Consider the following 14,008-nt stretch of genomic DNA (forward strand, 5'->3'; position numbering starts at 1 on the left):
GGTGTGGTTTCCGGTTAGCTGGCGCATCTGCAGCATCCGAAGCCGCAGACGAGAATCGCCATGAACAACACGCTCATTTCTGCATGAATTCGATTCTGTCTGATTTAAATCAAATCGCATCCGTTCACCGTTCACCTGCAGGCCACCGACGGGAGCGCGCAGATGACATGCGAAACGCGTCTGAGTGGGTTTTGCAGGAATGCTAGCGTTAGCGCCTAGCTGATTATATGTTGAATTTAAATTATTATATTTTCATCAGTCAAGAGACGAGTTAATATGATTATAGGCGTTTAACTTAAGAAATGATCCATCATTCTGATTAATCTCCGCATGTCATCTGTTTTTCTGTGAAAAGTGGGTGCTTTTTCAGAGGTTTTAATGAACTGCACAGCTGGCTGATGATGGAGAGTTTGACTTTCATCCATCCAAACAATCATTTCTGTTGACTTTACATCTGAAGGTTCACTTTGCAACTGGGCCTGAATGTTTACATCGATATCAGCTGGATTTAAATATTTATATCGTGATATGGGCTCGTGTCACTTGTATAGACACTAGACAAACACATTAATCATATCAGGCCACCGCTGATTGATGCTGTTTATTTGGATATTCTCAACTGTGATGCTTTAATTTAATACATCTACTGTTTACAATCATTTACTTGTACGTTTTTGTGGCTATACGGTTCATTTAAGCTGTGGTCAGCACCAGAGTTGGGCAGCAAGTCCATGTTTGACAGTCTCAGCTGATCTAGACCTCTGGCACCAGAACAACCAACCCTCCCACTTCAGCTTCTTAGAGACTTGCATAAGTGTTTAAGGGATCTTTGACACATCATGAAGAAGTTCTTTGACTCCCGGAGGGAGCTGGTGGGCTCTGGACCCGGTTCTGGAGGTGGAGCTGGAGGTTCTGGATCCAGCAGTGGTGCTGGTGGGAATTTCATCGGCCGGGCTTTCACTGTCGGACGACACCAGGTCACTGTAGAAGAAACTTTGGCAGAAGGTACGTCAGGCTGATGTTTGATATTTCCTTTCAACCTACAACCTTTCACTTAACAGGACAGATCTTCGGCCAACCACACCATAATCAACATCACGGGAATCAAAATTATTTCAATGATATATATTTTTTAAGACTGGGTGAATTTAATTTGATTTAGCTCCAAACAATATCCAGATTTGACAATGACAACATAGTTATCCACAAAAACAGTGTGACTGTCATTTATAGATGATTGATGTGGACAAGTGTTATGCATTACTAAGTATTGCTGTAATGGAACTACTTTCCCCATGAAAAAGTAATGGATTACTCTTCATTTTTCTGTTATTTAATTAGTTACTCTTGATGTAATTGCATTAAATGCTGTATAGACTATAGAACAATTCTATATAAACCAATAGTGGATTTAACATCAAAATTTAACGGATAATTAAATAATGTATGTTTTTAATGTAACCTTTAAATACTTGGTCAGTTTAATTTATTTTTTTTACAATTTTGTATGTATTTAAAGGAATTAAAAGAGCAGTTTCATGTCTGTCCTTGGATTGTTGGATTGAAAGTAATAAGTAGGCTAATGTAATACTTTTTAGAGAGAGTAATTAGTACAGTAATCTAATCACACTGTTGAAGATGTAATTATTAGTAGCTAGTAATTAATTACTTTTTTAGGGTAACTTACCCATCAAGGTCATCCTATGGTCATGGTCATGGAAAAGTCATGGGAATTGTAAAAGTGTTAGCAGTTTGGTAAATTAATAGAAAAGTAATGAATATATATATATATATTAATAATGCAATTAATATTAATATTTATTTCATGCTATATTTTCTCAATTCACTCTTTAAATGTTGTAATTTGATTGCCAAAGCTGTCAGTTAATTTTGGACTTAAAGGGGCAGGTAGTAGCACTTGTGCCAATCATTGGCCAATGCTGATCATTTCAAAATCGCCAAATATTGAATAGTTATTCTCGTTGAAATATTGCTCTGTCACTGCTTAATGTTTCCTTTTCGATCCTTTCTTGATGTTCAGTATTAAAGGCCAGCTAGTTACACATAATTGAATCCACCAAACAAATGTCCTGCCGTTGAAGTGGTCAGACCTCTGCTCTTCTCGGCTCCTCTGGCGGCTTTATTTAGTGGCCTAAATCCTTTGTCTGGAAATCCCTGCTCATCTGTACTTGGGTGTTGACATGTCCGGCGGTGTGACATGCTATATTCCATCTAAGCATTTCATTGATTCTTTTATCATTATTATAATGCAGTTTTTCTGTTAATTGTGAGACTATATTGAGTATTTGTACTTTAAAACATTAATTTGCCACATTGTGTAAAAAAAAGATATACATTCCATTCAAAAGTACAGGGTCAGTAATATATTTTTTTTATAAACGATTAATTAACATTATTTTATTCACAAAGATTAATTAAATTGTTCAAGTGACAGTATAGACATTTTTATAATTTATAATGAAAATATTATTTCAAAGAAATGCTCTTTTGAACTTTCTATTTATCAAGTATTTAATCCTGAAAAAAAAAATCTATCACCATTTCTACAAAATATATTAAGCAGCACAACTGTTGTAAACATATAACAGTCATAAATGTTTCTTGAACACAGAATATTAAAATGATTTCTTAAGGATCATGTGACACTGAAGACTAGAGGAATGATGCTGAAAATCCAGCTTTGCATCAAAGGAATAAATTAGATGTTAAAATATATTCAAATAGAAAAGTAGGTATTTTAAATGGTACTATTTCACAATATTACTGTTTTTACAGTGTTTTGATCAAATAAAGCAGCCTTGGTGAGTAGAAGACACTTCTTTCAAAAATATTTAAAAAAATCTTTCTAACCCCAAACCTGTATGTGTTAATTAATTCTAACCTGATATATTAATGTTGATTCAAAGATCCATTTTTTAGCGAGAAATTTGAAGGTATAGTTCACCTAAACAATAACAATCTGTCATGATTTACTCTACCTCATGTTCTTATAAGAGAGGACATTTAGTATTGACACCATACTAAGTGAATGTTGTCCATGTGCTGTGAAAGCTTAAAAAATGTTAAAAAGCAATATGAAAATCCTGTCTAAAACCTCTTTTGTGATGTTCAGAAGAAAGCATTAAATTGCTTGAGTGAGCGCTCATTGCGTCGTCGTGAATTGCGTGTGTTATCAGTGTTGTAAAGGAAACAGTTGTTTACTCTGTTTAATTGAATTTCCAGTTCACAGATGGAACTGGTAACGAAGCGAATAGACTTTCAGGCCTGGTGCATCTCAGACTCATCTGTGCTGTTCAAACACCTCTCAGCATCTTTCAGCTCTGCAATAATAACAAAACACAGATAATCTCACTGATTGTATGAGTGTAAATTGACTGTATCTATAGAGCTAGAAATATCTGTGTCCTACTTTCCCCCAGCGGTTTCCCCTGTGCCTGCTTTGAGGAATAACACCCTGCTCCACATTATGCTAACACAGCAAAATCTGAGTGCAAACATACAGGCTCTGATGTCAGGACACATCAGCATGGACAATAACACCATGTGTAAATGCTTAGACTAAGTGTCTATATGCTGTTCACATACGCTTGTTCCCAGTGCTTCCACTAAAAATGTCTGGCTCAACGAAACACAATTTAATGCTTGCATGTAGAAATGTGAATAATGGATTTTTTAAGTGAACTTAGGTGACCAGTGTTCGATCACAAATAGTCCCCCTGTGGTGAAAATCAAGCTTTTAATGTTGTTTATATATCTATGTGGTGTTTTTAATATGGTTTAAGACAAACTAAGTGCAAATTCATAAGTCAACACCATTGCTGAGTATTTTCTCTTTTAAAACTGCAGTGAACCAAAGACAGTCTCAAAAACGCGGTTTGAAATAGTTTGTGTTCACAAACTACCTTGTAACCAATCACGTCAACGAGTGGATCTCTGAGCTGGTTGAGTGAGTGGAGGCGGGGCTAATCTGCATATTCATAGAACCCTGTATACTAAATGAGGCAAGGGTTTAGAGTTACATTCAAGCTATTCTAAGGCATGAAGAAATCTTTTCAAGGAAAAAACGTTTAAATATGTCATTTTGGTGATCAAAGATGAGTTTTAAGGGATAAAATTATTGACTGCAGGGGGACTTTAAATAATCATATTAATATCAATAATTTATTATTATTGCTGTTTTGTATTATTACAAATTAACTTTCAATTTTTTTTATATATTATAATAATTCTAACAGAAAATAAAATTCTAAGGTAAATTGAATTAAAATTCTGCTGATTTCCACATGGAGGCAGTGTTGTGTAAATATCACCTAACTCCTTTAGTCCTCAAGCTTGTTTTCTGCAAGGATTATCTACTAAATCAGTTCTTCAGTATTATCTTTCACTGGGTTCCAGGCCATGTTGGACTTTCAGGAAATGAACGAGCTGATGCAGCTGCTAAGGAAGTTCTTAATCAGGAAGTTAATGAATGTCAAATTCCTCCCTCAGATATCAGACCGATTATTAATCGATACATATTAAATAAGTGGCAAGAAGAGTGGAATATGTGCAAGAATAATAAGCTATATTAAATTAAAAACATACTTTTTATCACTCAAAACTAGACTTGATCAAGTGGTCTACACCAGATGTCGTATAGGTCATACAAGTTTGACCCATGCTTTTTTGCTTAAAGGTGAAGACCCAACTTTATGCATGTTTTGTAAGATTCCCCTTAAAATCTGTTAAACATGTTTTATTAGATTGTCCTGGACTTAATATAAGTACAATGCTCTTTTATGAAGTTACCTCACTTAAGGACTTATTTAGTAAGATTATGCCTGAAAAGGTTTTGGAAAATGTAAAAAATCTTTGTTTGTTTGGTTTTCATTGTAATTATATGATATTTGTATTTTTGTAATTGAATTTTTGCCATGAAAATAGCTTTGAATGCTGACATGGCACATCTGGATCTGAATCTGTTTTCAGCAAAAGCATTTAAACTGTGTTTGCCTTTGCAGGCGGCTTTGCAATCGTCTTCTTAGTGCGGACAAATCAGGGGGTGCGCTGCGCACTAAAGAGGATGTACGTCAACAATGAATACGACCTGCAGGTCTGCAAGCGCGAGATCCAGATCATGGTGAGCATGATGAAATGTCTTCTGTGCTTTAACACTGATAAGATCATTTATATTTGAGACATCTTATACTGTAAAAACATGACTTACACTACTGCTCAAAAGTCTGAGGTCAGTACATTTTTTTGTAATTTAGCAAGAATAGATTAAATTGATCAAAAGTGACAGTAAAGACATTTCTAATGTCCCAAAAGATTTCTAGTTTAAATAAACGCTGTTCTTTTGAACTTACAGTTCATAAAAGAATCATGTTTGCACAAAAATATTTGTGGAACCAAATCTGCATATTAGAATGATTTCTGAAAAGGATCATGTGACACTGAAGACTGGAGTAATGATGCTAAAAATTCAGCTTTGACATCACAGGAATAAATTGCATTATTACTTTTTAAAATTGTAATAGAATTTCACAATATGACTGTTTTTATGATCAAATAAATGCAGCCTTGGTGAGCAACTGAGCATAAGAGACTTTAGTTGTTTTTTAATGGCAGGTACCATACAATATTTAATTTAATATAGTATTTAAAAAATCAGAGTTTTTTTGTGACGTGTGCCTGCTTGAGCTCATTTCGTCTGATTCATTCATACACTTTCTGTTCTTTATGGATTGTATTCCAGCGGGATCTCAACGGTCACAAGAACATCGTTGGGTTCCTGGACTCCAGCATCACGGCTGTAGGAGGTGGAGACGTGTGGGAGGTGTTTATCCTCATGGACTTCTGCAGAGGTAAGCCTTTCAAACCCATAATGCCTCTGTGCACAGCTGCCTTGTGCTCTGTGTGGGAAAACAAACATACATTTGACAAAGAGTAAAATTAAATACCGATTAGTCAACTAGATAACTGTACCACCTATAAGACAAACAGAGATGCGACTAAAAGCTAAAAATGCTCCAATGTTTATGTTAAGCATCTTTCCAAAGAATAGTTAACTAATAAGCACTTCTTTTCAAATGTTTCATTAAATTTCCTTTCATTTAGTGTGTGTTCACTGCTCACACTTGTAGTTTGGTTCTTTCGGTGTCTTTAGACAGTTAGTCCTGGTTCACTTAGCGTTTCAGCTGTAATTTTTGTACGCTGAACCTAAAGATACAAAAAACAAAAACAAAAGAAAAACGCTTTTATGACTTATATTTTGCAAAGGAACTTACTGGGCATCCAAAACAATGCTGTGTTCTGGGCTAAATGTGCTCGTTGTGTATGTAGTAATGTGATTGGTTAATTCATTGCAAGATGTTATCCTTAGAATTTCGTATAGCTCAGAACAGATTATTGATTATTTTCAGTATACCAAAAGAGCTTGTTTCTTTCTTTTGAGTCTTCACAAAGCCCAACCCATTGGATGTATCGAATGCGGCTTTCACGGTGAGCTTCCATCGCGTGATATTAATATTTACAAGATATATATTGAGATAAACAAACACTTTTTGAGCTTGGTACAGTATATGTTCTGCTGCCGCATCTGCTCTCTTCTTTGGAGATATGCTGTCACATATAATAATAAAACAAACACAACACAAGTCCAGGCCTGTCCTCTCTCGTTCGCCACTGTCCTCGCTCCTCCGTGAGAGATACGAGACCGGTGCGTCGCGCAGGTGAAGATGATTTTTCAGGTTTGAAGATGAAAAACGTACCAAGCGCAATGTTCTCTCACCGTTCGTGATTTAACACACACTCAGAGTTCGGCGTGATCTTGCGGCTGTCAGAGCAGAAAAGAAAGCTGATGCTCTCCGTGTGTTTTTCTGTGTTCTTCGGTAGCGTTCATGTGTAATTTGCGTGCACTTATTTTGTCCATTAGATTGAAAAATCTGAAAGAACTCATACAATTACTCGCCCATAGACCCTCCCCTCGAAGAAATCAGGACAGAAGTGGTTGAAAACGAGATGGATTAAAACACCAGGTGTAAACGGGAATGTGTCTTCCTCGTCTACACGTGATCCGATCGACCAAAACGCATCTTAATTCGAGGTGTAAACAGGGCCTTATATACAGTGTCTCCTCTTGTACAAGGTGTTTGTGCTATTTATACAATTCATCCACCAGGAGGCGCTCTTTAGATAGATTTCAGACCTCCATCACAGCCTGACATGGCCTTATATCCTAATCTTCTTGTCCCTTGAGAAAGCTTGAGAAAGCAATTCGAAGTCTCGAATTGTGTAAGGCCGGTATGTCATCTCCTAATAGCACCTACACAAAAGACTAATCCTCATTACTGGAAAAACATTTTCCAGTGCCCTCATCTGAAAGGGTTTCCAAGTATGTCTTCTTGATTGGTTAATATACTGCAAGACGTTATCCTTAGAATTTCGTAAAGCCCAGAAAAGATTATAGATTTTTTTCATTATTCCAAAAGAGCTTGTTTCTTTCTTTTGAGTCTTCACAAAAGGCCAACCCATTGGATGTATTGAATGCTGCTTTCACAGTGAGCTTCCATCACGTGATATTGATATTTACAAGATATTGATTGAAATGTAAACATGCTCGCTAGGGAGTCAAATGAAGGCAAATTGACATTTTGCTGGCTAATTGACTTCTGAAATGCTTACAGATGGATTTAAGAGCCGACATGTGGGTTCTTGTGTTCAGATATATAATGTCTAGGGATACACTTTTAATTAATTGTTTAGATTTGAACCGTGGATTTACTGTTCTAATTTCACATAGTGTCTCTGCTTTAATTCTCCTCAAGAACCTTCTGTGTTTCTGAAGTATTGTAGTGTTTTACATCTCTATGTTTGTGTGTGTGCAGGTGGTCAGGTGGTGAACCTAATGAACCAGCGTTTGCAGACGGGCTTCAGCGAGCAGGAAGCGCTCCAGATCTTCTGTGACACGTGTGAGGCTGTGGCACGTCTGCACCAGTTCAAAACTCCCATAATCCACCGAGACCTCAAGGTTCCTTTATTTTCTGCTTAGCTTTTTCTTCCCCTCCTTTCTACTTCTCTTATGAGCAGTGCTTTTTTCCAAGAAAAAGTGTTTCAGTTTGGGCCATTGATTACATGAGTCACAGTTAACAGCTGTTTGTGACTGACTGTTACCTTGGTAAAACTACTTGATGAACACTTGATCAGGAGGTCGACTCCTCTGGGTTTTTTCTCAAAACATTATTTCATTAGTTGAAGATGTGATGTTGTACTGGAGTGTAATTTGTGTACGACTCTTTGCAGGTGGAAAACATTCTGCTTCACGACAGAGGACACTATGTACTGTGTGATTTTGGCAGCGCCACCATGAAGTTTCAGAACCCCCAGAGTGAAGGAGTGACTGTGGTGGAGGACGAAATTAAAAAGTAATTCTCTCCAATCAGCCTGTTTCTGTGAAATTCAATTTGTTTTGAAACCAGTGGAAATCGGTTTACTCGTAAAATGAACCGTTTTAATCAATTTCTTACTAATGTGCAGAACTCAGAACAGTGATGTATATAAAAATATATATTTTCAACATTTTCTCACGCACATTACTGTCGTGAGAAAATGTAAGTTGTACTGCATGATTTTACTCATTAAAGGGATAGTTCACCCAAAAGTTTTAATTCTGTCATCACTTACTCTACCTATGGGGAAAAAAATTACTATGGAATTCAATGGGGCCCATCAACTGTTTTGTTATGGACATTCTTCAAAGAATCTTGTTTTGTGTTCAACAGCAGAAAGAAATTTATACAGGTTTGGAGCAACTTTAGGGTGAGTAAATGGTGACAGAATTTCCATTTTTGGGTGAACTATCCTTTTAACATTCCTATATTGACAAGTTGTTGGGTGAGTGATCAGAAAAAGTATAAAACGTTGTTAATCAAGACTAGAGACAGATCATATCATTTTTTTTTAAAGGAATGAAAACTTTTTTTCAGTAAAGACTCATTAAATTGGTAAAAAGAGACCGTAAAGACATCTATAAATTAATGCTAGAAAAGATTTCTATTTCAAATAAATGCTGTACTTTTGAACTTTATATTCATCAAAGAAAGTGTAACACATTTTTCACAAAATATTTAGCAGCTCAACTATTTACATCATTAATAATATAAAATGTTTTTTGAGTGGCAAATCAGCATATTAGAATGATTTCTGAAGGATCATGTGACACTGAAGACTGGAGTAATTACATTTTAAATACATTAAAATAGATGGCCAATAACCATTATGATAGATAATATTCTAAGTCTGTACTGTTCATCCTTCAACCTAGAATTTTGAGGTGAAATTGGCCATTAAAAAATTGCTTGTATTTATTGCAAATTATGACAAATTTCTTTTGAGGTGATAATAATAACACTAATTATAATGCAGAGTTTTATGAAATTGTCTGTTTTGTTTAGGTACACAACCCTGTCCTATCGCGCTCCTGAAATGGTGAACCTGTACAACGGCAAAATCATCACCACTAAAGCAGATATCTGGGTAAGTAAATATATTAAAGATATCACAGCCAATCAGAAGATATTTTAAAGTCATTGGCTTTTCTTAAGCTTTTCGAATCTGTCTTTTACCAGATTAATAGCAAGTTTGCTAAATCAATAGCTGTTAGTTTATTGGCTATTTTAACGTCAGTAGATAAAGAAAGTCATTCATGAAGAGATTACAAAATGTTTGCAATAAGACCAGAATGTGTATTTAAAAAATAAGTATGGTAAATTTTAAATGTATGCTTGTTTTGTGCCAAAAAACAAAAAAGAACAGAAGTTATAAGACTGTTTAATTAACCTTATTCAAGACTTTTATACATTATATTATGACCTCAATCGAGGGTCTTTTTCCCGTACTGTACAATGACGTGGGTTCTTTGTTCTTTCAGGCAATGGGCTGTCTGCTCTATAAAATCTGTTTCTTCACATTGCCCTTTGGTGAGAGTCAGGTGGCCATTTGTGATGGCAACTTCACCATTCCAGACAATTCCCGCTACTCACAGGACATGCACCGCCTCATCCGTAAGTATCTGTCTGTCGCTGCTCGCGTCTCGCACCAGGTGTGTTTCCGTCTCACCACTGGCTCAGTATGGCTGTGGGTCTCACTTGAAAGGGCCAAAACTGAAATTTTGTCATCATTTATTCACCCTCAAGTCCTTTTTTTCTTCTGTGGAACACAAATGGAGAATATTCAAAGAAAATCCCAGTCATTAATTAAAGGTTATGGAAGTTACAAAGTCAAAATACACAAAATATCTACCCTTATTTTGTAGATATTTAAAATCAAAAACATGACAACATTGATGTCAATGTTGTTTGTTTAGGGGAAAAATAATGGTGGTGGGCTTTTTAAAGGAGAACTCCGGTCAATTTTAACATTGAGCTCATTTTTTTTGTAAATTCGGAGTGCTGTCAATACAGAGAACAACGACAAAAATCGGTGTTGCCTACACCGTGTTATCCTCTTTTTAAAATTTGCACCCTGTTGACTTCAATGGGGCAGGTTTTAAACCTGCTTTTAGCCTCTTAACATCCTTGATGTGTCATTACAAGTGCCCAGCCATGTGAGTGATTCCTTCAGAGTGAACACGGTGAATCTGACTGCAGTAGATGTGAAAGAAATGAATAAAAGTGATGTTAATTCGGCCAGCGCACATACCTGTATTTACTTCCTGTTTTCGGTCGAAGTCCACAGTAGTCGATTGTCGAGTTCTCCACTGTTGCTTAGTTACCTATGATCACACTCGTGAACTCGACAATCGACTACTGTGGACTTCGACCGTAAACAGGAAATAAATACAGGTATGTGCGCTGGCCGAATTAACATCACTTTTATTCATATCTTTCACATCTACTGCAGTCAGATTCACCCGTGTTCACTCTGAAGGAATCATTCACAATGGCTGGGCACTTGTAATGACTCGTTGTTCTCTGTACTGACAGCACTCCAAATTTACAAAAAAATGAAATTAAAATTGACCGGAGTTCTCCTTTAATGGTCTCAACACACCATGTTATTGTCTATATGGCTATGTTCAGACTGTCAGTCCAAATCTGATCAGATTTAGCATGTGTGAACGGCAAAAAATGCAATTTTTACAAATCCATTTCGAGCTACATGCATATGTGGTTTGAAATCCTATTCAAATCGCATATCTGGAAATCCGTTTCAGTCTGACTGATCTTATCGGATTTCGCGTAGTTTATGTGACTGTCTCACGCCGCGTAAAACGGAAACATGCTGAAAGTTGCTACAGAAACAAGGTTATGTTGTTTCTGCCTCTGCCTCATGTTGTAAATAAGACAACATCTGTATTGCAAAGCCCTCTATGTTTCGGGAGTCGGGACAGAATTTCAGATAGAATTAAACATTTTGGGTGAACTATTCATATAAATTTCAGTCTGTTGCTCACACAAATCCATCACTTTTGTGGCACTTTTTGTCATTTAGGATCTTGACAGCCCATTACATGGAAAAGATTGGCATGGAGTTTTTAAAAAAAAAAACTTCTCCTTTTGTGTTTCATGGATGTATAAATGGGTTTTGAACAACTTGATAGTGAGTAAATGATGAAGACTTTTTGGATGTACTTTTCCTTCAACTTATGAGCGCTTAAACCGATCATCCACTCTCCTCTTTTTTTTTTCCTTTGTCACGTTGTGACACTCTCTCTCTTCCTCCCACTCTCCCTCCTCTTTACCTCTCTTTGTGGTGGTGATTTTATCAGGGTACATGCTGGAACCAGACCCTGATAAGAGGCCTGACATTTATCAGGTGTCCTATTTTGCTTTCAATCTGGGCCGGCGGGACTGCCCTGTCCATAACGTCAAGGTTAGTCTCTTTCCTTCCTCTCCTCCAGGGTCACTCTCGGCCTGTTGTTGGGTCAGCACTTTTACCTCTGGGATCAGTTGTTGGATTGGGGTGCATGTGTGCGTCAGCCTGCAGGAATGCTTGAAATCATAAAAAACAAAACTAATCTGAAATATGTCCCCCTAGAATTCTCCCATTCCTGCCAAACTTCCTGAGCCAATCAGAGCGAGCGAAGCAGCCGCGAAGAAGAGCCAAACGCAGACTAAGGCGAGGTACGTGTCCAGAGGCTCCATAGTGCTTTATGGTCGGTGAATTTGACCTGGACTCATTTGTCTCTGTTTTTGTCCCGTAGACTTACAGACCCCATTCCCACAACTGAAACTTCCATCACCCCACGCCAGCGGCCCAAAGCAGCACAATCCCAGTCTCAGGCACTAGGAGGCATCCTGCCCATCCAGCCTGCTGCCCTGACCCCACGCAAGAGAGCCAACTTACCCGCCGGAGCCGCCCAGCCAATAGGTACAAATATGATGAAATATTCATCACAGTTCTCTGTGTATTAGCACAAAATGTAATGTAAAGGTAAACAGTAGTTTTAACATGAACATAAAATCCCATTCATAAAATACTTACTATTCAGAACATGGAGAATTTTGAGCTGGGTGATGTTGAGAAGTGCTATTGTCGTGCAGTGTTTAGGTATAGCCAACAGAAGCAGAGAAAATAATTACATTTAGAGGATTTTATAAAAATAAGTTCTTTGACAACATTAGTATTTATTATATATATTTTTGTTATAAACAAATTTATAATAAACATACATTAAATACGTATAAATATTAAATGTATAACTTTTTAAATATATAGCTTAAAGTAAAAAAAAAAAAAAAAAAAATATATATATATATCTTTAATAAAATATTTTGTTTATTGTACTTTTTATTAGTGTCATTATTAATTTAATAATGTTTAATGTAAATTTGAATAATGTTCAAATTTAATTTAATTATTAATTTGATCATATTATAATTATATCACATTTTATCCTTATCTTTATAAAAATATATCAAAATACATATATTGACATATATCAAAATGCACCACATCTATCCACTAACTCCACACCATTGTTCTCTTTGTTTCCCAGCTGTCAGTGTGAACTTGGCTCAGCCAGCTGCAGCTCTTCAGTCTCAAAAAGCCCTGGCATCTCCTGCCCCTCAGCATAAAACGGTCTGTATTTCACTTCACTAATCCAATCCCACAATACACAGCTCTTTTTAATTGCATAGTATATTATAAAAGAATGTCATTGTTAAAAATAACAAGAATGAGATATGGAGGATAACTGAGATATTGGAGGAAAAATAGCTATGTAATGCTATTCTATTTTAACTTTATTACATTTAACTCCATGGAAGAATGTGTAATTTCTGTGCATCTAATGTCACCAAGTGTGACTGCAAAATTTCCAAAAGGCTTTGTGAACATAACGTTGATAGGACAAACATATAGCCCTGCCTCAAACTCACACTATTGTTTGTGAGAGATGGCAGAGATGCCAATCTTATTGCATGTGTTTTCTAATCTATACATTGGTTTGAAGTCCTACGAAAGCAGTAGAAAGTAGTGAAGTCTGGATAAAAAGAAATCAGAGTCCGATCTATATGACGTCACATCATTTAATTGATTTCAATGACTATTCCAGCCGGTAGATTGCATTTATTAAATGAAACCTACAGTCTGGGGTGTGAAGGTCACATTTACAGTTTGCATCATGGTATAGTTGTCTGGTGCGTGTCTGTGTGCCAGCCTGTGCAGCCGGTCTCCATCACAGCAGCGGCTGCAGCAGGAGGAGGGGGCGTTCCAGTAGCAGCGGGAAACCCTGCGCCTCAGAAAGCGGTAGCCACTCCTCCTCCATCCAGCCCTGCACCGCCCACCGCACCGGCACGGAGCGCCCGTCGTAAGCAGGCGCCAGCGGCTCAGCAGCAGCCCATGCCCGTCCAGCCCACTACCACTCAGCCAGCTGGTGCCCCGCTTCCAGCACAGGCAGAGCCCACTGTCCAGCAGCCAGCGCCTCAATCCCAGATCAGCCCAGAGAACGCAGAGGAGAGGGTAATCACCTCCATCCTGTGCATGCTGCTCTGTCCTGTCCTGT

The 14,008-nt window shown here is 37.2% G+C and overlaps 1 protein-coding gene across 4 annotated transcripts in view; it reads left to right on the top strand.

Annotated features, from left to right (window-relative positions):
• Positions 1-14,008, top strand: part of aak1b (AP2 associated kinase 1b) — a 31,594-nt gene continuing 17,586 nt past the window's right edge. For 3 of the 4 annotated variants that reach the window (XM_079861069.1, XM_079861070.1, XM_079861072.1), the window contains exons 1-12: positions 1-1,005; positions 5,022-5,140; positions 5,759-5,867; positions 7,890-8,032; positions 8,305-8,426; positions 9,456-9,537; positions 9,932-10,064; positions 11,771-11,874; positions 12,040-12,125; positions 12,206-12,372; positions 13,001-13,083; positions 13,663-13,965. In XM_079861069.1, coding sequence (XP_079717195.1) covers positions 840-1,005; positions 5,022-5,140; positions 5,759-5,867; positions 7,890-8,032; positions 8,305-8,426; positions 9,456-9,537; positions 9,932-10,064; positions 11,771-11,874; positions 12,040-12,125; positions 12,206-12,372; positions 13,001-13,083; positions 13,663-13,965 — 1,617 coding nt within the window. In that variant the 5' untranslated portion in view covers positions 1-839. The remainder of the gene's footprint in view (positions 1,006-5,021; positions 5,141-5,758; positions 5,868-7,889; positions 8,033-8,304; positions 8,427-9,455; positions 9,538-9,931; positions 10,065-11,770; positions 11,875-12,039; positions 12,126-12,205; positions 12,373-13,000; positions 13,084-13,662; positions 13,966-14,008) is intronic. The other variant, XM_079861071.1, reaches the window with a different exon arrangement.

The sequence above is a fragment of the Squalius cephalus genome, assembly GCF_949319135.1.
Source record: "Squalius cephalus genome assembly, chromosome: 24".
NCBI classification, from domain to species: domain Eukaryota; kingdom Metazoa; phylum Chordata; class Actinopteri; order Cypriniformes; family Leuciscidae; genus Squalius; species Squalius cephalus.